General features: G+C 43.7%; 1 protein-coding gene across 1 annotated transcript in view; it reads left to right on the top strand.

Moving 5' to 3' along the window:
• Nucleotides 1-26006, top strand: part of SYN3 (synapsin III) — a 251497-nt gene that overhangs the window by 17300 nt on the left and 208191 nt on the right. Inside the window, exons 2-3 of the mRNA XM_077829109.1 lie at nucleotides 1966-2023; nucleotides 25303-25394. Coding sequence (XP_077685235.1) covers nucleotides 1966-2023; nucleotides 25303-25394 — 150 coding nt within the window. The remainder of the gene's footprint in view (nucleotides 1-1965; nucleotides 2024-25302; nucleotides 25395-26006) is intronic.

Below are 26006 nucleotides of genomic sequence, written 5' to 3'. Positions count from 1 at the left end.
GACACAATTCAACGGTATTGGCCTCCGGGAGCTATCCCAGAGTGCTCCATTGTGATCGCTCTGGACAGCACTCTCAACTCAGATGCACTGGCTAGGTAGACAGGAAAAGAACTGCGAACTTTTGAATCTCATTTCCGGAGACTGTGGGAACTGTGGGATAGCTACCCACAGTGCAACACTCCGGAAGTAGACGCTTGCCTCCGTACTGTGGAAGCACTCCACCGAGTTAATGCACTTAATGCACTTAGAGCATTTTCTGTGGGGACACACACACTAGAATATATAAAACCGATTTCAAAAAACCGACTTCTATAAATTCAACCTAATTTCGTAGTGTAGACATACCCCTTAGGGATAGCTAAAGTCCTGCATTTTCCTTTTTCTGGACTTGTAAGAGCCTGTTGGTCACACCTGGCTAATGTACTGTCCCTACCTAACTTCCGATCATAGTTAGAGTAAACTTTGTGCTGATGAATGGGCTTTTTGACAGAGGGACCTTTTGATGGGAATTTTTTAAACAAAATGAAAACTTTCATTTTGTTTAAAATCACCGTTTCAAAACAAACTTTTGTTTAGACTTAAAATGTCAGTTTGGTTCTTTAAATCTGGACAACTTTGTGGGTTGTTTTTTAAACTTTTTTCCCACGGCCCCCATTTTCTTGCCCACCCCAATCCAATGACATGAGAGGGAATGAAATAAAATGTGTGGGAAAGTTTTTTTAAAAAACATTAAAAAGGTATAGGGAAAAACCTGCTCTTCCCCCTCCCGCTAACTTTCCTTCATTTTCTTTTTCTGTCCAAACTTTTGTCACTTGGATAACAAAGTGTTGAAAGTGTTACTTTTTCTCAGAAAGTAAAAAACACTTCCAATATTTAACTGTTTCCTACACTTTGTTGCTGTTTTTCAACAGGCAAAAATTGGGAAATGGTAATACAGTGGAAGGGGGAAGGCCGCCCCCTTTTTTTTAAAATAAAACAAATAAATATTTTGGGGTGGTGGGGGGTCCTGAAATTTTCTATTTAGGACATTTTTGAAAAAACTAAAAAGTAGTCATCTAAGTCAACAGTTTTTAAGAAAAAAATGTTGATTTTGATGAAGCCCTGTTTTCTGCTCGGAAAATAGCTTTTGTTAGAAATCTCCTGATCCGCTCTGTATAGAAGAGAATGGCTTAAAAAGCATATACTTGTCCTATACCTGGTTCTTACTGCACTATCAGTCCAACCCTTTGAGCAGTAACTTCCATCTGTTTTCCTCTGTTGTATATTCGATGACTGTGGCTATTAGCAGAGATGAGAGGAAGTATATGAGAGAGACTTTTTTTCCAATGACTCTGATGCAAATCTGGTTTCACAATTTTGAAGAAATCTATCCTTATTGACATTTTGAGGATATATATATATATATACCGTTTCTTTAAATCAGACGCATGAAGCCAGGCAAGATAGGGCTGGGAAATTTCCTAAGACAAGCTCTACAGTGAAGCAGAGAGAGAGAGAAAGAGAGGCTTAATATGGTTTTCATTATGCTGATAAAGTTCCTTGTTCAGTGTTGGAAGAAAATTTACTCTGAGTATTTGTCACATGATAGATTTTGCCTCCCTCTGTCCATAGCCTCTGTCCCCAGGATAGAGAATACATACAAACTGGTCTTGTCATTGATTATTACTGTTATTCTGTAAGGTGCAGGGAGATCATTATTTTCTCAGTCTACCAAAAAACCCTCCCAAGCCTTCAAGGAAATTTCCAGTGTGATTTTTCATCTGGTTTGGCAGATTCCTCTTGGAGAACAGAAAGTCAAGGGAAAATGGGAATTAGTAAAAGATGTTGTGAACCATCTGGAAATCCTTCATCAAAAAGGGAAAACAGCAGCAAAACAGTAGCTGACAAATAAATAAATAATCATGAACTGCAGTCTTTTTAACCATCTCCCTCCCTCCCTTCCTCTCTCTCTCTCTCTCTCCTCAGGGCCAAGTATTTCCAGGGGAAGAAGGTGAACGGAGAATTTGAGATCCGAGTGGAACAGGTCAGTGGACATTGAAATCCTCTGTAGCAAGGGTTCACGTAGGTGATTGAGACCCCACATGCAGGTGTCTGCGGGCATCAGCCAGGAGGAGAAGAGTGATAAGGAGGAATTTTAAGTCTTGTCTGTTTCACAGAATTAGAGAAGCCGGAGATGAAAATAACCTTTTGGGCCATCCAGTCCTGCCTTTTCAGGATTGTTCCCTATTGTACTTTTTCTAGTGCTGCTTTGCATGTCCCTATGGATATGTCTACGCTGCAATTAAACCCCACAGCTGGCCCATGCCCGCTAACTTAGACTCATGGGACTCAGGCAAAGGGGCTGTTTAATTGCAGTGTAGCCATTCAGGCTTGGGCTGCAGCCTGAGCTCTGGGACCCTTCCACCTTGCAGGGTGTTAGAGCCCAGGCCCCAGATTACCTCTCATGCCAGGGAAGATAGAACCAGGGCCAAGGAGTCTAGTGCCCCTATGTAAACTCTCATATGCCAGTGGGGGAGGGAGTGGAGGTGAGAGGGAGACCCAGAGGGATAGGAGCAGCCACCACAGGGCCCAGGAGCTGTGGGGGAGCAGGGAGTGGGACCCAGAGGGTCTGGAGCAGGCCTGGAAGCAGGTAGGAACCCGCAGAACCCTCTTCCCACCCTGGAGCCGGCTCTCTCCCCTCCCCTGCTAAGTCTCAGTACCTCCCTTCCTGTCCCTCCTCCGCTTCCATTTGCAGGGAGTATCTGCCTCTCCAGTGCATTCCCCTGCAATCATTCCATAATCTCCTTTTTCTCCTCTCCCAAATACCCCGAACCAGGGTAGTCAAATATTTTTTGTTAAGGTCCAAATTTCTTGGTCAAGGTATAGTCAAGGTCTAGACTCCAGAGAAAATAATAAAAAAAGTTAATAATAATAAGTAAATAAAAAGATGTTGGGGTCCATTCAAAAGCATCTGGTGGTCTGGTTTTGGCCCACAGTCCGCCTACTGACTGAAAACCCTGCATCTTCTTTCCTTCCTTCTCATTCAGAATTACAAATGCGCTCCTTGGAGAGGAGCTGTCTCCAGTACCCCTCTGGTGGAAGCCCACTGGCTGAAATAGACAGGGGAAGATTAACCCATCGCTGGGCCCTAGACAAAACTTCCTCATGTCCCCCCAGCCCTTCTCCCAGTTGGCTTCCTTGTGCAGGCATGCATCACAGCTTCCCATACTTGTAGCAGCTCTTGACGCAATTGCTAAGCGAACCCTGTGGGTAGAACAGAGGGAACATTGGCTGCTGGAAGTGGGACAAGGCTGGGCAGGCCCTGGGGTGGGGTGGGGTGGCATTGGCCTCATGGCAGCGACAAGGAGGAGCTGTGCTGGCTGCCCCAGTGCTCTCTCAGGTTTGGCCCTGCCGCCTCTCTGTCATGACAAGGGTAGATGGGGTCACAGTGCCACTCAGGTTGGGCCCCATCCAAGAATTGGGCCCTCAGCATACGCTTAGGTTGCCTATGCCTTAAATCAGCTCTGGAAATGGAGCCTCTGCACTGCTGTTTCCCTGACTGGATAGACCAGGATCAGTGCCTACCATGGGGCTTGTAACAATTCCCAGGAACTCCTGTGAACCTCATCCAGCCCATCAGCCAAGACCTGTTACTTAGGTGGCATGCTCAGGTTTGGGCATAGGACCCAAAGGGGCTAAGGAGTGCAAGTAATAATCAAGTGTGCATGTGGCGAAAAATGTGCCTTCACTGCAGTGGCTATCAGGGCTCCCACTGCTAGGAACCGTTGCCTGCTAGTGTTGTGGTACTGAGAGTTACCTCAGTGAAGCCCCCTTCTAATAATAAATGTAACAACTGCAGCAGTACTCCAGAAAATGAATTATTTAATTGAGAGAAAGGTTGGACAACCGTGAACAGAAAGCAGGCTGCTTTCCCCCGCTCCCCATATATGGCAATGGAGCCTAAGAGTAACAGATGGTGAGTTGCGCCCTGCTTCATTGGACCTTGAATGCAGAAGTGATCATCAGTTCTATCATTGTCTAACAAGGGAAATACAGAAGTTGTATTGTTGTGGGCAGTCCTTGAATGTGGCCTCAGGCCCCTGTGCATATCGATCAGGCCAAGAGGGGGGCGCTTATCTGTTCAGACTCCAACTCTTTGGGCTTCCTCTTTTACTCATCCCTTGGGGGACTCCATTGTTTTTCACTCACTCGCTTCTTTTTCATTTTTCTTGCCCTCCCCTGCTCCTCTCTGCCTTACTTATGACCCCCTGGCCTAAACCATCATGGAACACTTCACTTTGTCTTTTCTGCTACTGAACACAAGAAAGTTCTGGAGCCTAAAAAAGAGAACGCTCTTCCACAGTCCTGGCCTAGGAAGCCCACAGAAAAGAACTCTGTGTACATATGACCTTGTCCCAGACCTTACCATGCTGTAATGGTCTTTAACCAGGTGAAGCAAGGGTCCAGGGCTGGTCTGAGTAAACTCTACACTGATCAAAAGCTAAGTGTTGTGGCTCTTCTGAAGCGGCTTGGGCCGTGTGGTATGCTTGTTCACATGTAATTATCCGGAAAGGTTTTTTCTCCCAGCTCACCATTGGATCCCATGGTAAATTTCCACTCATTATGTGCCCTGGGCGAAAACTTAGCTTTTCTGAGGAAAAAAGTGTTCTGTTTTTATAGCGAAACCAGATTTTACCTGTAACAATAAAATAGCCTCTCTTTTTTTACCAGTGGAAAGTGTTGAAGTGAAACATCCAAATGTTTAACACATTTGCAAAACAATGTCAGGAATGAGACACTTCAACGGTTTTGCTGGCAGTGCTCAAGTATGTGGCGTAGAACGCAGTTACATCCATTCTTCTGGGATGCCCAGAAATGGGATTTGAATCTGAGGCATTTGCCTTACTGCTTTTTCTCTCTCTGATTGCTGCCTGTATTACAGCTTCATTCTCTGTTAACAAGCCCCATCGGCTGCTTTTGGGAGAAGCAGAGAGGGGACGCTGATATTTTTTTCTTTTTTTGGTAGGTAATGACCTCATTTTATTTATACTGTGGTGGAACTGTTGAAAGCGGAACTGTCTCTCTCTCAGCAGCTGGTTGTGAGCTATCAAGTCTGGTCATACCCCCCTACCAGCTCTGAGAGTTTTCTCTCCTCCTTGGCTATAGTTCTTGAGCTTACACTTGTATGGAAACAGGTCAGGTTCTCAGGTTGTTTACTATGGAAATGAACTATGTGACCTCCATGCCCTCCCGCCTTCTCTTCCCCCAAGCTCTCCCTTCAGCTAATTTTATCCACACAGGCATTGAGAAGACAGATGCTCCATTCATTGCCTAGTGCTGATGAATATGAGAAAAGCATGGTAAGCCATACTGAGCTGGATGTGTACTCTCCAGTCCTGTTCCCTGGCTTCCATCCTCTCAAATCATTAATTAATTCAGCCACAAGGATCCTCTTTATTTCCTTCTTAGTTTCCTTTTTGCGTGCTCTTCAATTTAAACCCGGACACTGATTTATTGAGCGATCTATTAGGATGTCTAAAGTGTGCTATATTATCCATCTCAGGACACACATATGTGCTATTTATTTAAACCTTCCCATGAGATTGCTTTGTCTTACCTTATTGCCTTTAGTGACTGATTAACCTCAGTGCCAGGATCCTGGAAACAGAGAGAGAGAGAGAGCGTGGTGGGAGAAAATTGATAAGGTCCTGGAAGCAGAAAGGAGAAAAGAAAGAGAGCTGGAATAGTGAAAGAGCCAGGACCAAAAATCATCAGCGACAGTGAGGATTCCAATCCTGACCCAAAGAAGCAGGGTGGTGATAAAGAAGAACTGTTATTATTTGAGGGCTGGGGGCATTTATGTTCCAAGTGCATCTGGAAAAGTTCAGCATTGCCAGAAACTTCCCACCATGCATGCAGTTCCATTACCCAAACGTAATACTCTTACTAGTAATATTTAGGGATTTTAACTCTTCCAATGTAACATCTGTTTCCAAAGACTCCTTTCTCTTCTTGGATGTTGGAGAAATCAGTGAGGGAATTAAGCCAGAGCACTGGAAGCCACAGTGTTTATCTCTGTGTTTGGATCTCTAAAACCTCTTTCATCCAAGGGTACATTTAATCCTTTTCTTTAGCAACTTTTAGTGAATTTAGTGTTGGCCAAAGGGACCAGATTGACAGCCAAAGAGTCTTAAATTGTCTCGTTAGCCAAAAAACAGGTACAGCAGCTATGCAAGCTTCCCCACATTGCTCCATCAATGTACCTCAAGCCTGATCCTGAAAGACCTCTCCTAACACAGTTAGAGTAATTCAGTCTCCATGTTCATTTAGGCCTCCATACAGTAAAGCACTTAAGCATGTGCTTATCTGTAAGTACGTGAGTATTCCCATCTCTTTTCAGCAAAGCAATTAAATTGGCTTCAGTGAGACTAAAGCATGTGCTTAAAGTGTAGTTCGTGCTTAAGTGCTTTGCTGAACTGGTGACTTAATCCTTGTCCTTTCTGCCAAAAAGGGAGTCAATTATGGTTGTGCTTTGTTATGTGGATATTTTTCTCCCAAGTGGCCTTCTGTGACAATGGTATTCAATCACTATCAAGCTGAGTCGCACTTTGGAAGTGCTGACCAACAGGTGGAAGTCTTGGTTTATCTTATTCCCAGGGCCCTAAACCATCTAACCCCTGAGAATTTATCTATCTAAAAATTCAAGACCTCAGATTCAGTATTGCCAGTCCCAAGCATTTGAAAATCATGAGTTGGTCTCCAAAACAAATGAGATTTTTTATAATAATAATAGTTGTTGAGTTCCTTTGATTTGCCTTCTGTTCTTGAGCCCTTAGGGTGTGAGTTCTCATAGTTTTCTAGAAAAAAATATTTTATAAATAATGAAAAGCTGGGGGCTCCTTCCCCCATCAAGGACGCTAGGCTAGAACTGCCATGAAGGAGACCCCAAATGGATTATAATATCTTGGTCTCTTTCATCTCAGTCCAACAGGTGCTTGAACACTGTGGAGCTCAGCCTCATGAGGAAGATGTGGCATACCATCTTATTTTGGGGGTACGTGAATTGTGCAGCTACTGATCACCCTAATCCTTGGGACATAGAAATGCAAAGGAGAATCTGAACTTCTTTTTCTTTTTTGTTACTTTTCTATCTGTGACGGGTTCCCCGGAGTACAATCTGGAATTGGGGTACCACTCAGCCCTACGTCTTACCAACCTAGGCTCCCTCTCACACTGTGATGCTTTTATGACAAGCTGCAAATCCCTCCAGGTCTTGCATTCACACAGCCATCCACAGACAGGAATACACCCAGCTGAGTTACATGAATGCTTTCACCAGACACTCATGAGCCAACAATAGAGAGGCTCCAGCCAATTCCCCCGCTCTCCCCACCCAGCTCCCCAGCCTAGGACCCCAGAGCTGTACCGTCTTGCCCTGGTCAGAAGCCTGACCAGTGTAAGTTTATGACCTAGTCCGCCCCTCCCTCGATATGGAGAGGACATGCATCAGCCCTTGTTCCTGAGCAGATTTCCCTTGCACTTCAAGCAACACACTATTTTAGATAAAAAAAAAATATAAAACAGATTTATTAACTACAGAAAGATAAATTTGAAGTGATTATAAGTAGTAAGCATACAGATCAAAGGTGAAAAGAAAAGGAGTACTTGTGGCACCTTAGAGACTAACAAATTTATTTGAGCATAAGCTTTCATGAGCTACAGCTCACTTCATCAAATGCATCCGATGAAGTGAGCTGTAGCTCACGAAAGCTTATGCTCAAATAAATTTGTTAGTCTCTAAGGTGCCACAAGTACTCCTTTTCTTTTTGCGAATACAGACTAACACGGCTGCTACTCTGAAACAGATCAAAGGTGGTTATCTAAGAAATAAAAAGTAAAATCACAATCTGAGTTCTATGAACTAGACAGGATTTAAATCAAGCAATGTCTCACCCTGATGGTATAATACCTTAATACACAAGCTAGGATTCTCCTTTCCAGCCTGGGACCACCTCCCCAGTTCAGTCTTTGTTCTCTAGACATGTTTCCAGGTGTTGAGTTGTGGGGGGAGTGAGGCCAAATGATGATGTCACTTCCCCTTTTTATAGCTTCTTCCAGCTTGCTGGAAAGATCCTTTGCTATGACATGAGTCAAGCAGCCTCCATTGTGTATGCACTCTCTGAGAGGTTTCTATTGTATACAGTTCCTGGGGTAATCCTCCTGTGTGTGTGTGTGTGTGTTCTCCCTTAAATCACTTTCTGGCTGCCCCATTGTTGTACCTGAAAGACTGGTTGTGAGCGTTTCCAACTTCAGAACATATTTCAGTAACACACACAGCAAAACCTCATAACTTCACAGACAGTGATAGCACATACAACTTAAGGGGATATTAATGTTCAACAGATTAAGATTTTTAAAATGATACCTTACAAGGTATACTTTGTACAAAACATAACATAACTATATGACAGTGGTGAGTATGGGGGTTCCAGGGTGTTGCTTTGGGGTAAGAGAATATAACCATTGTAGATGGAGGCTGTCAGGGTTCCTTCCACACTCTGAACTCTAGGGTACAGATGTGGGGACCTGCATGAAAGACCCTCTAAGCTTATTCTTACCATCTTAGGTTAAAAACTTCCCCAAGGTACAAACTTTGCCTTGTCCTTGAACCCTATGCTGCCACCACCAAGCGTCTTAAACAAAGAACAGGGAAAGAGACCACTTGCAGACGTCTTCCCCTAAAATATCCCCCCAAGCCCTACACCCCCTTTCCTGTGGAAGGCTTGGTGAAAATCCTCACCAATTTGTACAGATGAACACAGACCCAAACCCTTGGATCTTAAGAACAATGAAAAATCAATCAGGTTCTTAAAAGAAGAATTTTAATTAAAGAAAAGGTAAAAGAATCACCTCTGAAAAATCAGGATGGTAAATACCTTACAGGGTAATCAGATTCAAAACATAGAGAATCCCTCTAAGCAAAATCTTAAGTTACAAAAAGACACAAAAACAGGAAAATACATTCCATTCAGCACAACTTATTTGCCCAGCCATTAAACAAAAGGAAATCTAATGCATTTCTAGCTAGATTACTTACTAACAGAAGTTCTGAGACTGCATTCCTGATCTGTTCCTGGCAAAAGCATCACCCAGACAGACAGACCCTTTGTCTCCCCCACACCAGCTTTGAAAGTATCTTGTCTCCTCATTGGTCATTTTGGTCAGGTGCCAGCGAGGTTATCTTAGCTTCTTAACCCTTTACAGGTGAAAGGGTTCTGCCTTTGGCCAGGAGGGATTTTATAGCACTTTATACAGAAAGGTGGTTACCCTTCCCTTTATTTTTATGACAGAGGCAAACTACACACTATAGTTAAAAGCTAGTAACTGATTTTTCTTTAAGGTCACAGGTTATTCAGGCTTCTCCAACCACCTCCATGATACCCATCTAGAGTTGGCCTTTTGGGCCCATGAAACCCAGTGGCCACAAGTCCTTTTTAATCTTGTTTTTAGAGAGGATCTCAGACCTGATCTTAGCTGTGGGAGAGGCATTGCTGCCTGGGCTGGTGCTGATGGCACTAGGGCCCACTTAAGAAAGCTGCCTCCAGCTGAGCATGCTCCTCTGCTCAACGACGGGTGTGACCTCTGGCCACAAGGGAGTGAAGCTGAATACAGTAGCCAGTACAGCATAGACTATGTCTAGACACAGGACTGAGAATAAAGGACTGCTGGTTATTTTCAGGGCACGGAGAGGATATTGAAGTGGATAAAACTGGTGGGATGCAGAGCGGCCCACTCTTAGAAGTCCCTGTTATCTAAAGTCACTGAACCTGGCCCAGATAATTCTGTCCTTTTTGACTATTACTTAAACTCTGCTGGATCACTTTTTCCTGGATGTGTGATCTGTGAGGAATGTGTGATCTGGAAACCTGGTGATTTCTAGAAATCACCTTCCCCCCCCACCCCCCAATAGCATGGTACAGCATGTGCACCACACCACTCCAGAGAATGAAAGTCCGAGAACAACACAGAGGATTAGCAGCAGAGATAGTGCAGCTTTTCTCTTGCAGAATCTGCTGCCGTTTGGATAGTATTTCTTCAGATGTTTCCTAGAGCATCCTTCCTCAGCCTTTATATCAGCTAATGGCTCTATTCAGGGACAGAAAGGGGTAAGGAGAGGAGCGCTCAGGCCAGAAGGCTCATGTAAATTTGTAAAGTTTGTTCCTGTTGCTCTCCCACCTCCTCTATTTCCCACCATTTCTTTCTTTATCTCTCTCTAACACTCATTCTTCTTTTACAGCTCATTCACTTGTTCCCACGCCACGGGGTTTTTTCAGGGTGTTATTATTCAATGAACTCCTCTATGTATGCTTCTGGAAATCTCTTGTGGAATAGGGTTATGACTGTGCTGGTAATGTTGACAAGGATTGCTCATGAATTACCTAGACAAAAGAGAGTTATAATACAAATGATCTCTCCAGTTTCATTGTACTTAAATTCCTAAATTAGTATTTTAATTAGTGGCATAGAGCGGGCATTCTGAAAGGAAGAATCTGATAGGCCAAAGAAGTGTAGTCACATAAACAGTCCTTTCTAGCCCCATGGATTAACCATTTATTAAACAACCATATAGTTATTCGTTTTGTTTGTTGGTTTAAGGAACTCGAAATTTTTATGAAAGAAAGGATTTCCAGAGGAGCCGTTCTTAAATATGGATACCTACAGTTAGGTGGTGGTTTTCACAGTATTGCTAAATCTATTATTCAGAAATCATGACAATAGGCCTCCAGAAAACTGAGACTGATTTAAAAATACTGATTTTTTAAAAACAATAAAACTGTTTTTTTATTTGCCTTCTGCTCTTTCGAGCCATTAGGTTTCGTATTTTCAAGCTATTCGCTGTGACAATGGGCCTAGAAATGTTCTTTTTTTAAAAAAAATTGAATCTGAGATTTTAATGTAGTGGCATGACTCAGCTGGCACTTTAAGAAAAACAACAAATATCGCAAGACTGGCAGTAAAAGCACGACAGCTGACAACACTGAATGGCACTTAACCTTCAGCACAGGTACCAAGCAGCATGTGGCTACCTGGTATCAGTGTTCCCTGTAGGCTGTGTGCATTCACACTGGCTCAGGGCCATTAAATAGCATGTGTCAGGGTTTCTTCCCCACTCTGAACTCTAGGGTACCGACGTAGGGACCCGCATGAAAGACCCCCGAAGCTTATTTTTACCAGCTTAGGTTAAAAACTTCCCCAAGGTACAAACTTTGCCTTGTCATTGAACAGTATGCTGTCACCACCAAGCGTTTTAAACAAAAAACAGGGAAAGAGACCACTTTGGAGACGTCTTCCCCCAAAATATCCCCCCAAGCCCTACACACTCCCTTTCCCAGGGAAGGCTTGATAATAATCTTCACCAATTTGTACAGGTGAACACAAACCCAAACCCTTGGATCTTAAAAACAATGAAAAATTAATCAGGTTCTTAAAAGAAGAATTTTAATTAAAGAAAAAGTAAAAGAATCACCTCTGTAAAATCAGGATGGAAAATACTTTACAAGGTATTCAGATTCAAAACACAGAGGATCCCCCTCTGGGCAAAACCTTAAAGTTACAGAAAAAAGGAATAAACCTCCCTCTTAACACAGGGAAAATTCACATAAAACAAAAGATAAACTGATCAGCTTGCCTGGCTTACCTATATTGGTAGCAATATTGGAGACTTGGATTAGGATGCATTGGAGAAGATGGATTTCTGTCTGGCCTCTTTCAGTCCCAAGAAAGAACAACCATATAAACAAACAAAAGCCTTTCCCCCCCAAGATTTGAAAGTATTTTGTCCCCTTATTGGTCCTTTGGGTCAGGTGCCAGCCACGTTAGCTGAGCTTCTTAACCATTTACAGGTAACAGGATGTTGCCTCTGGCCAGGAGGGATTTTATAGCACTGTATTCAGAAAGGTGGTTACCCTTCCCTTTATATTTATGACACGCCCCCCCCCAAATCACAGATAGGGTGAAACACTGGCTGTGATTTCTTTCTGGAGCTATAGGAGAAAACAGAGTTAATAAGACACATACATTTTTAAATATACTACTAACTGTATAAAGACTAATAATATTTCCCACATTTTAAGGACGATTTGGACCAGTTGATTTTGGGAAACTTTTACAGGACAGTGCATTAGCCACTTTGTTAGAAGCTTTTGAAATGTGTTGTACGTTGAAATTAAAATTTTGGAGAGCTAAACTTCACCGAATACGTTTTTTGTTATTTCCCTTGGCGGTATGAAGCCACTGTAGCGCAGCATGGTCGGTTTGCAGGTGGAAACGCCGTCCCCAAATGTATAGGTGTCGCTTTTTTAGAGTGTAGACAATGGTGCAACATTTATTTTTATTGATTGACCAATGGCTTTTCCTCTCAGACAGCTTTTTGCTGAGAGACACGACAGGATGGAACTTTTGATTTGGTCCTTCCTGCATTAAGACTGCTCCCACGCCACGCTTGGACACATTTGTGGTTACTAGGAACGGTTTGTTAAAGTCTGGGGCCCTTAGCACAGGATCTGACATGAGTGTTGCTTTAAGCTGGTTAAAGGCCTTTTGACACTCTTTAGTTCACTAAACTGCATTTGGCTAGGTTTTTTTGGGTAGGTTTGTCAGTAGGGCGGCGATTTGGCTGTATTGCGGTACAAATCACCTGTAATATCTGGCCAAGCCTAAGAAGGATTGGATCTGTTTCTTTGACTTTGGGACAGGCCACTTTTGCTTAGCATCCACTTTGGTCTGTAGGGGGTTGATAGTTTTTTGACCCACCTGGTGTTTAAGGTAAGTCACTTTGTTTAGGCCTATTTGACACGTTTTAGCCTTAACAGTTAGTTTTGCCTCTCTTATGTGCTTGAAGACTTTTGTAGATGTTTTAGGTGTTTTGCCCAGGAATCCGAAAATATGGCCACATTGTTAAGGTAGGCGACTGCATATTCTCCCAATCCTGCTAGGAGACCATCTACAAGTTTTTGGAAGGTGGCGGGTGCAGCCCGAAGGGGAGCACATTAAATTTATACAGCCCGACATGTGTGATGAAGTCTGACCTTTCCTTGGCGGATTTATTTAGTGGTACCTGCCAGTACCCCTTGGTTAAGTTCAAGGTAGAGGTGAACTGGACCCTTCCCAGTTTTTTCAATAGTTTATCTGTGCATGGCATTGGATAGTTGTCTGGGAGAGTTATAGCATGGAGCTTATGGTAGTCCATGCAAAAACGTATCTCCCCATATAGTTTGGGAACTAGAGCCACTGGAGATGCCTATGCACTGCAGGAGGGGTGGATTACACCCATCTGTAGCGTATCCTGGATCTCCCATTCTATAGCAGTTTTAGCTTGAGGAGACACCCAGTAAAGTTGGGCTTTATTTGGGTGAGCATTACCTGTGTTAATGGAGTGGTATGCCCATTCAGTCAGTCTTGGGGTGGCTGAGAACGTTGGCGCATAGCTAGTGCACAGCTCCTTGATTTGCTGTTGCTGCATATGCCCAAGGGTTATGAAGAGGTTCACCTCTTCCATGCCACCATCACTTTTTCCTTTGTAGTAGACACCTTTAGGCCACTCAGCGTCATCTCCTCCCTGGGCTGTAAACTGACAAATCTTTAATTCTCTGGCAAAAATGTCTGTTAGTGCCTGGCACACACTTTTAGCCCTGGTGTTGCTTAGAGCTACTGCTTCCGGCCATCAGGTGGCAAAATTCATGAAAGTCAGTATGTACTGCTTTCCTCTCTGTGTCTTTTTTGGAAAAGGACCCAGAATATTCACAGCTACTTGCTGAAATGGAACCTCAATGATGGGGAGTTGCTGGAGAGGGGCTTTGACCTGGTTTTGGGGTTTTTCCACTCTTTGGCATACCTTACAAGATCGGACATAGGCAGAAACATCCTTGCCCATTCCCTCCCAGTGGAATGACCTCCCCAAATGGTCTTTGGTTCTGTTCACCCCAGCATGGCCACTAGGATGATCATGGGCTAAGCTTAAGAGCTTTTCCTGGTACTTAGTTGGAACTACCAACTGTCTCTGAGGATGCCAGTCTTCCTGGTGTCCACTAGAAAGAGTTTCCTTATATAAAAGTCCTCTTTTTACAACAAACCGGGATCAATTAGAAGAGTTGAGAGGCGGTAGGTTCTCCGTGCTTCTGTCCAAGCTTTCTGGAGGCTTTCATTTGTTTCCTGTTTGGCCTGGAACTGTTTCTTTGGTGCTGGAGACATCAGTCCCTCACTGGATTGTGGACCTGGGCTTGGTCCCTCTGGAAGCGATGCAGGTGATGGAGCTGTTTCTGTTGATGGTGAACCGCTTTTCGCTGGTGCACTATGGGGTATTTTAGGCTCTGGCTGAGCCTCTTGTGTAGGGTCATCCGCTGCTACTGCCAGTGCAGGCTCGGTGGTGCCCTCTGCTGTTGGAGCTGTAGATGGGGTTGCAAGCGCTGGACTCAGTGCTGGCAATGGTTGTGGTGCTGGTTGCTTCACCAGTTTCAGTTCGGGGTCTGGCTTTGGCTGGGTCTCTGGGACTGGATCCGCTATGGCCGTTGCAGTGGTTGGCAGGGGATCCAGTTCCACCACCTCCATCTGGGTCCCTGGTAACACAGACGGGGCCCTGGTGGAAGGCTCAGGAACAGGGATAGGTGTGGAAGCTTGCTTAGTCTGGCTGCGGGTGACCATTCCCACCCTCTTGGCCAGCTTTACCTGGTTGGCCAAGTCTTCCTGAAGCAACATGGGAATGGGATAATCATTATAGACTGCAAAAGTCCACATTCCTGACCAGCCCTTGTACTGGACAGGCAACTTGGCTGTAGGCAAATTGAAAGAGTTGGACTTGAAGGGTTAAATCGTTACTTGGGCCTCTGGGTTGATTTAAGTTGGGGTCCACTAAGGGTTGATGGATAGCTGACACCTGCGCTCCAGTGTCCCTCCATGCTGTAACCCTTTTCCCACCCACACTCACAGTTTCCCTTCACTCTAAGGGTATCTGGGAGGCATTTGGACCTGAGGACCTTTGGTGTGACCCCAGTGCAATGAACTGTAATCTGTTGGGGTTCTTGGGGCAGTTGGCCTTCACATGCCCCAGCTCATTACATTTAAAACATCGCCCAGCTGACTGTTCACTGGGGCGAGGTGATTTGCTGGAGAATGGTGTGGTGGGACGATAAGGTGTCTGGGGTTTTCCTTGGGATGTAGGTGGGGCCTTGGGTTGCCCCCAGTGATAGGGTTTTGTTTCGGGTTACCCCTTCTGATATTCGCCCCAACTGCTATTAGTTTTTTTTCTTTTCTGCCACCTCCACCCATTTGGCTCCAATCTCCCTGGCCTTGATTACAGTTTTGGGCTTCCCATCTGGGTGTACCTTTCTATTTCCTCAGGACACCCTCTAAGAACTGCTCCATTTGCATTAGGAAGGGCAACTCTTCTGGAGATTTAACACTTGCTCCTGATATTCAGGCATCCCAATGTTTCACAATGTGGTAGGCATGTCGGATAAATGACACATCTGGTTTCCACCTTAGGGCTCTGAACCGCCGACGGGAATGTTCGGGTGTTAGCCCTATTCTGACTTTCACCTGGGTTTTAAAAAGTTCATAACTGTTTATATGTTCTTGAGGCACTTTAGCCACCACCTCTGCTAAGGGTCCACTGAGCTGTGGCCTCAGCTCTACCATGTACTGGTCTGTAAAGATGCGGTACCCAAGGCAGGCCCTTTCGAAGTTTTTTAAGAAGGCCTCGGTATCATCACCTGCCTTGTAGGTGGGAAACTTTCTATGATGGGAAGCAGTACCTGGAGAAGGATTGCTAGGGTTGGTTGATATATTCTGCTGAGCCCTTGCCTTCTCCATCTCCAGTGCATGCTTCCTCTCTTTTTGTTTTTCCTCCTCCATAGTTCTCTTGTGGGGAGCTTCCTCTGCCTCCACCCTGGTGTTTTCTGCCTCCACCTCCAAGCGCCTTAAGGCCATCTGTTTATCATGCTTTTTTTGTTTCTCTTCAGCTTCGAATCTGGCCAGCTCTAGTTTATTAGCTGCTTCACTGTTAGTCATTTTCCTGCTTTTTTGTGCTTAACTCTAGCTATACCCGAGAGTTAGGGAGAAAAAAAAACTTGTGAATTTCCCTGCAGCAGGTTAACTACCCTGCCTTTAGGTAGAGAGAACTCCAGCTCAAAAAAGAAAAATCCCTTTGTAAAAAAACTAACACCTCCATCTCCAGGAAAATAGACAGAAAACCCTCTAGCTGCTTTCAGCTTAAAAAAAAAACCTCTTCAGGTCTGTGCTTTTGGTTCAAAACGATCTCTGGTTCAAAATGATCTTTGGTTCAAAATGATCCCACCGCTTCCACCATGTCAGTGTTCCTTCCCCACTCTGAACTCTAGGGTACAGATGTGGGGACCCGCATGGAAGACCCCTAAAGCTTATTCTTACCAGCTTAGGTTAAAAATTTCCCCAAGGTACAAACTTTGCCTTGTCCTTGAACAGTATGCTGCCACCACCAAGCGTTTTAAACAAAAAGCAGGGAAAGAGACCACTTAAAGACATCTTCCCCCAAAATATCCCCCCAAGCCCTGCACTCCCTTTCCTGGGGAAGGCTTGATAATAATCCTCACCAATTTGTACAGGTGAACACAAACCCAAACCCTTGAATCTTAAAAACAATAAAAAATTAATCAGGTTCTTAAAAAAAATTTAATTAAAGAAAAGGTAAAAAAAGATCACCTCTGTAAAATCAGGATGGAAAATACTTTACAGGGTATTCAGATTCAAAACACAGAGGATCCCCCTCTGGGCAAAACCTTAAAGTTACAGAAAACAGGAATAAACCTCCCTCTTAACACAGGGAAAATTCACATAAAACAAAAGATAAACTAATCCGCCTTGCCTGGCCTACCTATACTGGTTGCAATAATGAAGACTTGAATTAGGATGAATTGGAGAAGATGGATTTCTGTCTGGCCTCTTTCAGTCCCAAGAAAGAACAACCACGTAAACAAAGAGCACAAACAAAAGCTCCCCCCCTAGCCCCCCCGCAAGATTTGAAAGTATTTTGTCCCCTTATTGGTCCTTTGGGTCAGGTGCCAGCCAGGTTAGCTGAGCTTCTTAACCCTTAACAGGTAACAGGATGTTGCTTCTGGCCAGGAGGGATTTTATAGCACTGTATACAGAAAGGTGCTTACCCTTCCCTTTCTATTTATAACAGCATGCATGAGACCTCTCACTGGATGTACAATGTCCTACTCCCCAGCTACACCACCTTCACCTTCCTTCTCTGAAGGGCAACCCATACATCAAACACACATCCCATTCCCACTCCCTGCACTCATTCACACATCCTGTTTGGCCTTCTTCCTGCCCAGGGATTAGGGACTGCAGAGTCATTAAAACTCTGTAACTCTGTAAATGTCAATATTAGTATAGTGCAAATCAATATTTACAAAGTGCTGGCTTTTTTACCTACAAAAATTGGAAATTATCAACTAGAACTGTTGGAAATGTCAGTACAAAATGATTAAGGGATCCCATTTACTGGGTTAAAAATTACACCCCTCCCTCCCCCCAAAGAGAGACCATACTGCTCTAGTATGATGACAACTGGCTCATTTCAGAAGCAAGGCTGGGAAGGGCAAAGTGTCCTAGCCAGAGGCAGGTCCTTGCAACATAAGGGGCTTAAAGAAGAGAAAAAAGGGGGAATTAATGGGGATCCTTAGGAAGATGGACAGGCCTCTCAGGGAAAGGGATAATCAGTAAAGAGAAAAGCAAATAGAAAGGATGAAAATCCTCTTCTACTTCTTCTAATACTGCTTAAAATTTAACATACCCAGCATCAGCCTCTCAGCGTGTCAAGTGGCTCATATAGAGTATTCATCAGGTGCAAAGAACAAAAGCATGTGGAGTGAAAAACCAGCCAAAGAGAAGAGGAATTAGCAAAAGAGAGGTCTGTTGCGAAATTTCTGGATTCTGTTCAAAGATCTGTGTGTGTGCATACACTTGCAGTGTACGTATGTTTGTACGCAGATACGGTATTGCATATACAAGTATGGAGGTGTCCTGTCAACTCCATAATTAAGATGGCATTGAAATGGCATTGAAATGTGAAGTTAAAGCAGTATAAAAACGCGTGTGTGTGTATAGTCATATAAAAATCCAATGTAACCTTGTCTTTTATTTTAAATAGGAACCAACGAGAGGAGCTTTTAGTTAGATTAAAAGCAGATGAGGGCTTAGAAAGTTCAGTAGCTCAAAAACCAAAAGCACAGGGCGTGCTGGGAACTGCGTGGACATGCTAAGCCTGCTAGCTTAAAAAAAAAAAATCACAATCCTTCTCTCCGCTGCCGTGTAGGAGATTAAACTAGCGTCAAATGCATCTGATTAGAGAACAGAATGGAATATCTTTTCTGGACTTTTTCTTATTGCCATCGTTCGTTCACTGGCTGGTTCTGCAAGATGGTATAAGTGATGTTGACTTGGGGAAAGAAATCACTTCACTCCTCTCTATCTGCCTGTTGAATTTCTGTTGGCAGAGTGTCCTATGTAGTGCCTGTTTCCCTGTCAGAGACCTGAGAATTTTCCTCTGCCCTTTATCTCCTCCCCCAGCCCCACCCCTTTATACCTTTGGAATTGCATCACCACCATCAACTTTCTGACCAATGGCTGGTGGGCAGGACTCCTTTTGCCGTCAATCACTGCCACAGTATGAGACATACATTCCCCTCCACTCTTCAGGGGCTGAACATACTGCTTCCAAAGTGCTCCTTAGCTTCCTTCTAGCTCAAGGAGTGAGAGATTTGGACAGGGATTTTAACACACAAGTTGTACTGCTTTAACCCCCACTCCCCCAAGTGTGGAGAGTTGTATTGGTATAAATATGCTTATATTAGCATAGCTTGTTTTCCTACAAAAAGGGGAATAAGCTATATCGGTGTAAGGCACCTTTGTACTGGACTAGCTGCACCCACATTAGGGGTTATACAGATGTAACTGTTTTGGTTTAAAAAAGATCATGCCCCTAACCAAAACAGTTGTGCCAGTCCAAAAACTCTGTTTTCCAGGCCTATGCCCAAGTCTCCTACATCACAGTATCAAGAATTGGTACTGGCAAAAAATTAATTTGTTTACATTTACAATTCATTTTTTGCTTTTAAATTATGAGTAATTTTCTGCTTTATTCTGTGGCAAATATATAAACAACCCCTCAAAAATATTTAACCAAAATGCTTCGTTGGCACCTAAAACTTTGTGTCAAGTTTTTGGCAGCATTCAGAGCAAAGACTGGGATGGAAAGAGTCCAGAGAAGCTGGAGGTTTCATAAAATGTTCTGAAGTTTGAGGAAGGTTTGGGAAGTTTGGTTGGGGGGGGTGGGGGGAAAGAGTTAAAACACTTAAATACTTTTTGTGAAAAATGTCTTTCATCGTTTAACCTCAAAATGTAAATGTGAGTCTGCTAAATTCCGGGACCCACAGAGTTACAAAGAGTATGGCTATGCAGTCCATGGGAGCAAGCCTTCCAGCATGGGTTGACACACTTGGGGCTAGCAAGGCTCCCTCAAGTACTCTAAAAATAGGTGTGTAGACTACCCTTTGAAGTGGGGGCTCGGGCTCTGAAGCCTAGGGAGGGGGACAGGCTTCAGAGCCCAAGCTCCAGCCTGAGATGCAACTTCAAAGCACTGTCTCTACAGCTATTTTAGAGCACTAGTTCAAGTCCTGCTAGCCCAAATCGATTGATACTGGCTGGGAGGCTCACTTCCAGGGGTTGTGTAGATGTACCCAAAACATTCTGGGCCCTAAAGTCTGTGATATGCTCAAAGGTTGTGAATTATTTCCACGTTCTCTGGACCTGATTCTCTCTTAAGCAGTCATTTACAGGAGTGAAAAGTGAGTGTAAAACACCACCAGATTAGAATGGTAACACTTACATCCACTTAGCACAGGTATAAATAACTACTCGATGTGCCAAGGACCTTTCCCTCTGATGCACAGTTATCTGTCAGTCTCTCTCTATCTTCACTGACTGCTTTCAAGGACCGCTTTTGTCTGCAAGGTAAGCACAGGTTAATAAAGGCATCAGACCCTTGAGCTTCCAAACAAGGAATTTGGCAGGCCTAAAAAACCCACAGAGCAAAAAATACAGGGAATGATGGGAAATCAACAGGAAACAATTCTTGCTGATTAAAGGGTTCAGGCTTCTTCTGAATGTTAGCTATCAGGGGCCTGTCTGATAGCACAAAGCACCTATGTGAAAGAGGAAATGGCTGTTAACTTAGCAGAGTAAGGCAGAAAACCAGTGCCAGCAAAAGGTGATAATAGGTGAGAATGTATGATTGGATAGGTCAGTGTTGGGCATGCTAAAAATACCTTATATGGATAGGGCTATTTACACACATAAGGGAGATTTGATGACGGTTTGGTCCAATTCTACATTTTCTCACTCAGCCAAAATTTCCATTAAAGTTGATGGCCTGAGTAATGACTGCATGACTGAGAGTAGTATAACCTCCAGAGTGACACACAGTCCGTAGGAAGAAAAGGAGTACTTGTGGCACCATAGAGACTAACAAATTTATTTGAGCGTAACCTTTCGTGAGCTACAGCTCACTTCATCAGATGCACGCAGTGGAAAATACAGTGGGGAGATTTATTTATAAAGAGGACATGAAACAATGGGTATTACCATACACACTGTAACGAGAGTGATCAGGTAAGGTGAGCTATTACCAGCAGGAGAGCGGTGGGGGCGGGAGGGGAACCTTTTGTAGTGATAATCAAGGTGGGCCATTTCCAGCAGTTGACAAGAATGTCTGAGGAACTGTGGGGGGTGAGGGAATAGTTTTACTTTGTGTAATGACACATCCACTCCCAGTCTCTATTCAAGCCTAAGTTAATTGTGTCCAGTTTTCAAATTAATTCCAATTCAGCAGTCTCTCCTTGGAGTCTGTTTTTGATTTTTTTTTGTTGAAGAATTGCCACTTTTAGGTCTGTAATCGAGTGACCAAAGAGATTGAAGTGTTCTCCAACTGGTTTTTGAATTTTTAATTCTTGATGTCTGATTTGTGTCCATTTATTCTTTTACGTAGAGACTGTCCAGTTTGGCCAATGTACATGACAGTGGGGCATTGCTGGCACATGATGGCATGTATCACATTGGTTAGATGTGCAGGTGAATGAGCCTCTGATAGTGTGGCTGATGTGATTAGACCCTATGATGGTGTCCCCTGAATAGATATGTGGACACAGTTGGCAATGGGCTTTGTTGCAAGGATAGGTTCCTGGTTTAGTGGTTTTGTTGTGTGGTATGTGGTTGCTGGTGAGTATTTGCTTCAGGCTGGGGAGCTGTCTGTAAGCAAGGACTGGCCTGTCTCCCAAGATCTGTGAGAGTGATGGGTCGTCCTTCAGGATAGGTTGTAGATCCTTGATGATGCGTTGGAGAGGTTTTAGTTGGGGGCTGAAGGTGATGGCTAGTGGCGTTCGTAGTCTGTAGGGTATGTTCAGATTGTGCAGGATATAAGCACTTTATAAAAGTAAGTCTCTGGCCCACTCACGGTTGCCAAGTTAACCCTCCAAATGTAAGTCATGTGTAACTGATGCAGCAATGAATGATGGAGTCTGCCAATAGCATGAAACAATGGCTCTGGGAGGGGTGAACTCTCTTGCTCTAGTAGACTCAATGGAGATAGACTAACTTAGATCTTACGCAGATAAGAACACTGGTGTGGTGATGGGCTGGTAAAACTGTGATATTGGAGAGAACGTGACCAGTCATCAAACAGCTGACAGTAGTTCATTTGTGCACTTGTGGTCCCATTTGAACTCCTTGGCACAAAGAATTGGGTTATCCCTTCCTTTTGGATTGTGGGGAATCTCTGTTATGGAAGGATTCCAACGTAGAAGTTGGTTAAGGGATTTCCTTACAATTTTTGAAGAGTAGATGTGATATTACAGGCACTAAATGTAGCCAGCCAATTGCATTATCAGTATGGCTAACCCCAAGCATTCAAAGCTCATAAGTCAGGCCTAAAAAACGGTGAGATTTTTTTGAAAATGTGGGCGTGATGGGGTGTATAAACCCCACATTAGAACTGAAGGGGTTAAGGAGCAGTGCTGGACCCGGGTGACTCTGCCCCCTGCACCTACAGAGCCTGCTCCAACTGGAGCAGGAGCTTAAAAGAGAACCAGACTGCCCACAACTGAGCTGACAGGGTAGGGGCACAGGCCTGTTCTGACAGCTCCTGAGCAAGGCTGCTATAGATGCCATCACTGCAAGGAAGGGGCTAGCACTAAGCCAGCTATGCTGAGCGTTTCGTTGTTTGTTGTTGCTATCTTATGTTAGACTTGGAGATGTTGGGGGGAGGCCAGTGGCCCAGGGAAGGAGCCTGAAAGCACTCCAGCATGCTTGATATTGTTGCCTCTCTTCCACCTCTTGTCTCTTCTGTAAGGAAGGGATAGAGATGTGGAGAGCCTCAAGGCAAGGGCGAGTCTCCTGCAGGAGAGGGCTGAAGACCTTCCCTTTGTGAGGGCATGGGACCGTATATATTCCTCTAGACTCTCCTTTTCTGGAAGGGGATGATTATTAATCAGTGACCACCAATTTGCAGTGCTATAGTTGCAGGCAAGGGGCACTGGAGGTGGCAGGGAGAAATGTCGAGGCCTGGCAACAGAACCACTAGGAAAAATCACCAGTAAGCCCAAGGCCTCACCCCGTCATGGTGGGATTCTTTTTATTTGCCTTCTGGTTTCTGAACCTTTAGGATACACTCACTTCATATTTTCAAGCTTTTCTGTGCATCCATGAGAGTTAGAAACACTTTTTAAAATGAAATTTGACAGTCTCATACAATCTCTTGATTTCAGTTATTGGGCCTTTAAGAAAAACGCTAATGTATTGTACGACTCATGATGTAATTGTGAGAGTTGGCAACACTGCATAGCTACGAAATTAGGTAGAAGCCAGTTTGAACTAGTTAGAGGACTAGTTAGAGGACAACATTGCCCAATTGCTTTTATAAAAATCTGTAATGAAAAGCCACACATGAATTTAAAAGATGTGGCCCCTTTTTCCCTTGTAATGATTCAAGAGAGAAGATCAATTTTCTGCATCCAAATTTAGGCCTTGTTACTGCAGTGACAGGTTTCAGAGTAACAGCCGTGTTAGTCTGTTTTCGCAAAAAGAAAAGGAGTACTTGTGGCACCTTAGAGACCAACCAATTTATTTGAGCATAAGCTTTCGTGAGCTACAGCTCACTTCATCAGATGCATACTGTGGAAAGTGTAGAAGATCCTTTTATACACATAAAGCATGAAAAAATACCTCCTCCCACCCCACTCTCCTGCTGGTAATAGCTTATCTAAAGTGATCACTCTCCTTACAATGTGTATGATAATCAAGGTGGGCCATTTCCAGCACAAATCCAGGGTTTAACAAGAACGTCTGAGGAGGGGGGGTCCATTTATTCTTTTACGTAGAGACTGTCCAGTTTGACCAATGTACATGGCAGAGGGGCATTGCTGGCACATGATGGCATATATCACATTGGTGGATGTTCACCTGCACATCCACCATTGGTCAAACTGGACAGTCTCTACGTAAAAGAATAAATGGACACAAATCAGATGTCAAGAATTATAACATTCATAAACCAGTCGGAGAACACTTCAATCTCTCTGGTCACGCGATTACAGACATGAAAGTTGCTATATTACAACAAAGAAACTTCAAATCCAGCAGACTCCAGCGAGAAACTGTTGAATTGGAATTCATTTGCAAATTGTATACAGTTAACTTAGGCTTGAATAGAGACTGGGAGTGGCTAAGTCATTATGCAAGATAACCTATTTCCCCTTGTTTTTTCCTACCCTCCCCCCCCAAGACGTTCTTGTTAAACCCTGGATTTGTGCTGGAAATGGCCCACCTTGATTATCATACACATTGTAAGGAGAGTGATCACTTTAGATAAGCTATTACCAGCAGGAGAGTGGGTTTGTGTGTCTGGGGGGAGGGGTAAGAAAACCCAGATTTGTGCTGGAAATGGCCCAACTTGATTATCATACACATTGTAAAGAGAGTGATCACTTTAGATAAGCTATTACCAGCAGGAGAGTGGGGTGGGAGGAGGTATTTTTTCATGCTTTATGTGTATAAAAAGATCTTCTGTACTTTCCACAGTATGCATCCGATGAAGTGAGCTGTAGCTCACGAAAGCTTATGCTCAAATAAATTGGTTAGTCTCTAAGGTGCCACAAGTACTCCTTTTCTTGTTACTGCAGTGAGATACACAATGAGATAGACTCCTGCCTTCCCATGGAGCCCAGTTGATTTTAATAGGGCTTTGCATTGGTAAAGGGGTTTACCTGCATGTGTCTTGTTGCAGAATCAGGGCCTTGAAAGCTATGGTGATAGGCACTTTAGACAGACATACTGTGCCTCACTACAGTTTATTCATTAAACTGTAATTAAGGAAGACTTTAGAAATTCTGAATATCCTGACTGGCTTATATTGACATCCTACTCCCGCATATAATGTTCAATACATTCCCCAAGTCTAATTTGCACTCCTTTCTTCATGATATTTCATATTGGTAATCAGGCCCACAGTCAAATGCATTTCTAGGGGATTATTACATATATGACACTGTTGAAGTCCTTGGGATCCATCTGAGACATGCAGCAGGCGTAGTCACCTGGAACTCACCTTTTACCTCTAATTGCTTGATTATTCTTTGCTAACCTTTTCTTGAGTGTGAGTTACACTTTACAAAGAGAACACACTGAATTGTTTTAATAATTAAACAGTAACGTAGTAACCTACCCAGCTCCAGCAACGCTAAACATTTAATAGTTAAACCTTTAATAGCTAAGCCACTTCAGCTAGATTCCCCTGTTTGTCACCTTCCTGCAGCATAATGAGGCTTTTTGGCCATTAAGGGAAGCATAAATCTCTTGCATTAGGTTTATAGCTGGCCAGTGCCATGACAGCGGATTCAGACATAATTCCAAATGAATGTTTCCAAGTGGGAACTTGAGTCATACTCAAATGATTTTACCTCTGTTTTTGTTTTTTGGCCCAATGGTTCTTAATTCCTTTAGTATTTATTACTGCAATAAACTTAATCCTGAGTAGTCATGCAGCATTAGTATTGGAGCAATAAACACTTCTCCAGTGTTTCCATTGCAAATCAGCAGTAATTGGATCTGCTGTTGCCTCATGGAAAACTTTTGAAAGAAATATTCCATGTGAAGACAGTTTTGCATTTCTGTCAATTTATTCTTTGTATTTTCTGTCACCATGTAATGCTCTGTTCTTTCACTTCACTGCAGGCTGAGTTCTCAGAGCTGAACCTGGCTGCTTACGTTACTGGTGGCTGCATGGTGGACATGCAGGTCATGAGGAATGGCACCAAGGTAGTAAGGTGAGAAAGTCTGACTTTCTTTGCATATCTTTCTTTTTAGAGAGATGTGGGAGCAAGAAGGATGAGTCAGGTGCCTGGCCACAGCCCACTGAGGTCAATGGACAGGCTCCCATGGCTTTGATGGGCTTTGGATCAGGGCCCAAATGTACATTACTTCCTAGTTTTGTTGTTTTCTATCCTCACTTTTCCCCACCCATTAATTTAGGCAGAAACGTCCCATTCTCATAATCTTTTGTACTTCAGGTCTGATGGTACTGCCAATGGGCAATGGTCTTCATTTCACCTTTCCCTCTCGTATTTTCCTGCTGACTCACTTCGACTGTAAATACTGCCTTGCACGCACAGCCAGCCCCATATATGTTCCACTTTGATGGGGACAGTCTGCTTGAATATCTGCAGGTCTGGTGGCTGCAGAATACTTCTGTGTATGTCCTCTACCAACCTGTCTGCTTCTCAGCACCATCTTCCTTAGGGAAGATTTTCCTCTTCAACATTGCTTTCTGCGCTGCCTCAGGGCAGGATGCCACCTCTCAGGCTGTTGGAGATTTCTGTAGTTGTTAGCATTTCAGAATAACCACCTTGCATCAACCACAGTCTACTGCAGGCAAAGGC

This window comes from Eretmochelys imbricata, chromosome 1 (genome assembly GCF_965152235.1).
Source record: "Eretmochelys imbricata isolate rEreImb1 chromosome 1, rEreImb1.hap1, whole genome shotgun sequence".
Classification (NCBI taxonomy): domain Eukaryota; kingdom Metazoa; phylum Chordata; order Testudines; family Cheloniidae; genus Eretmochelys; species Eretmochelys imbricata.
This window is presented reverse-complemented; position numbering and strand designations above follow the sequence as displayed.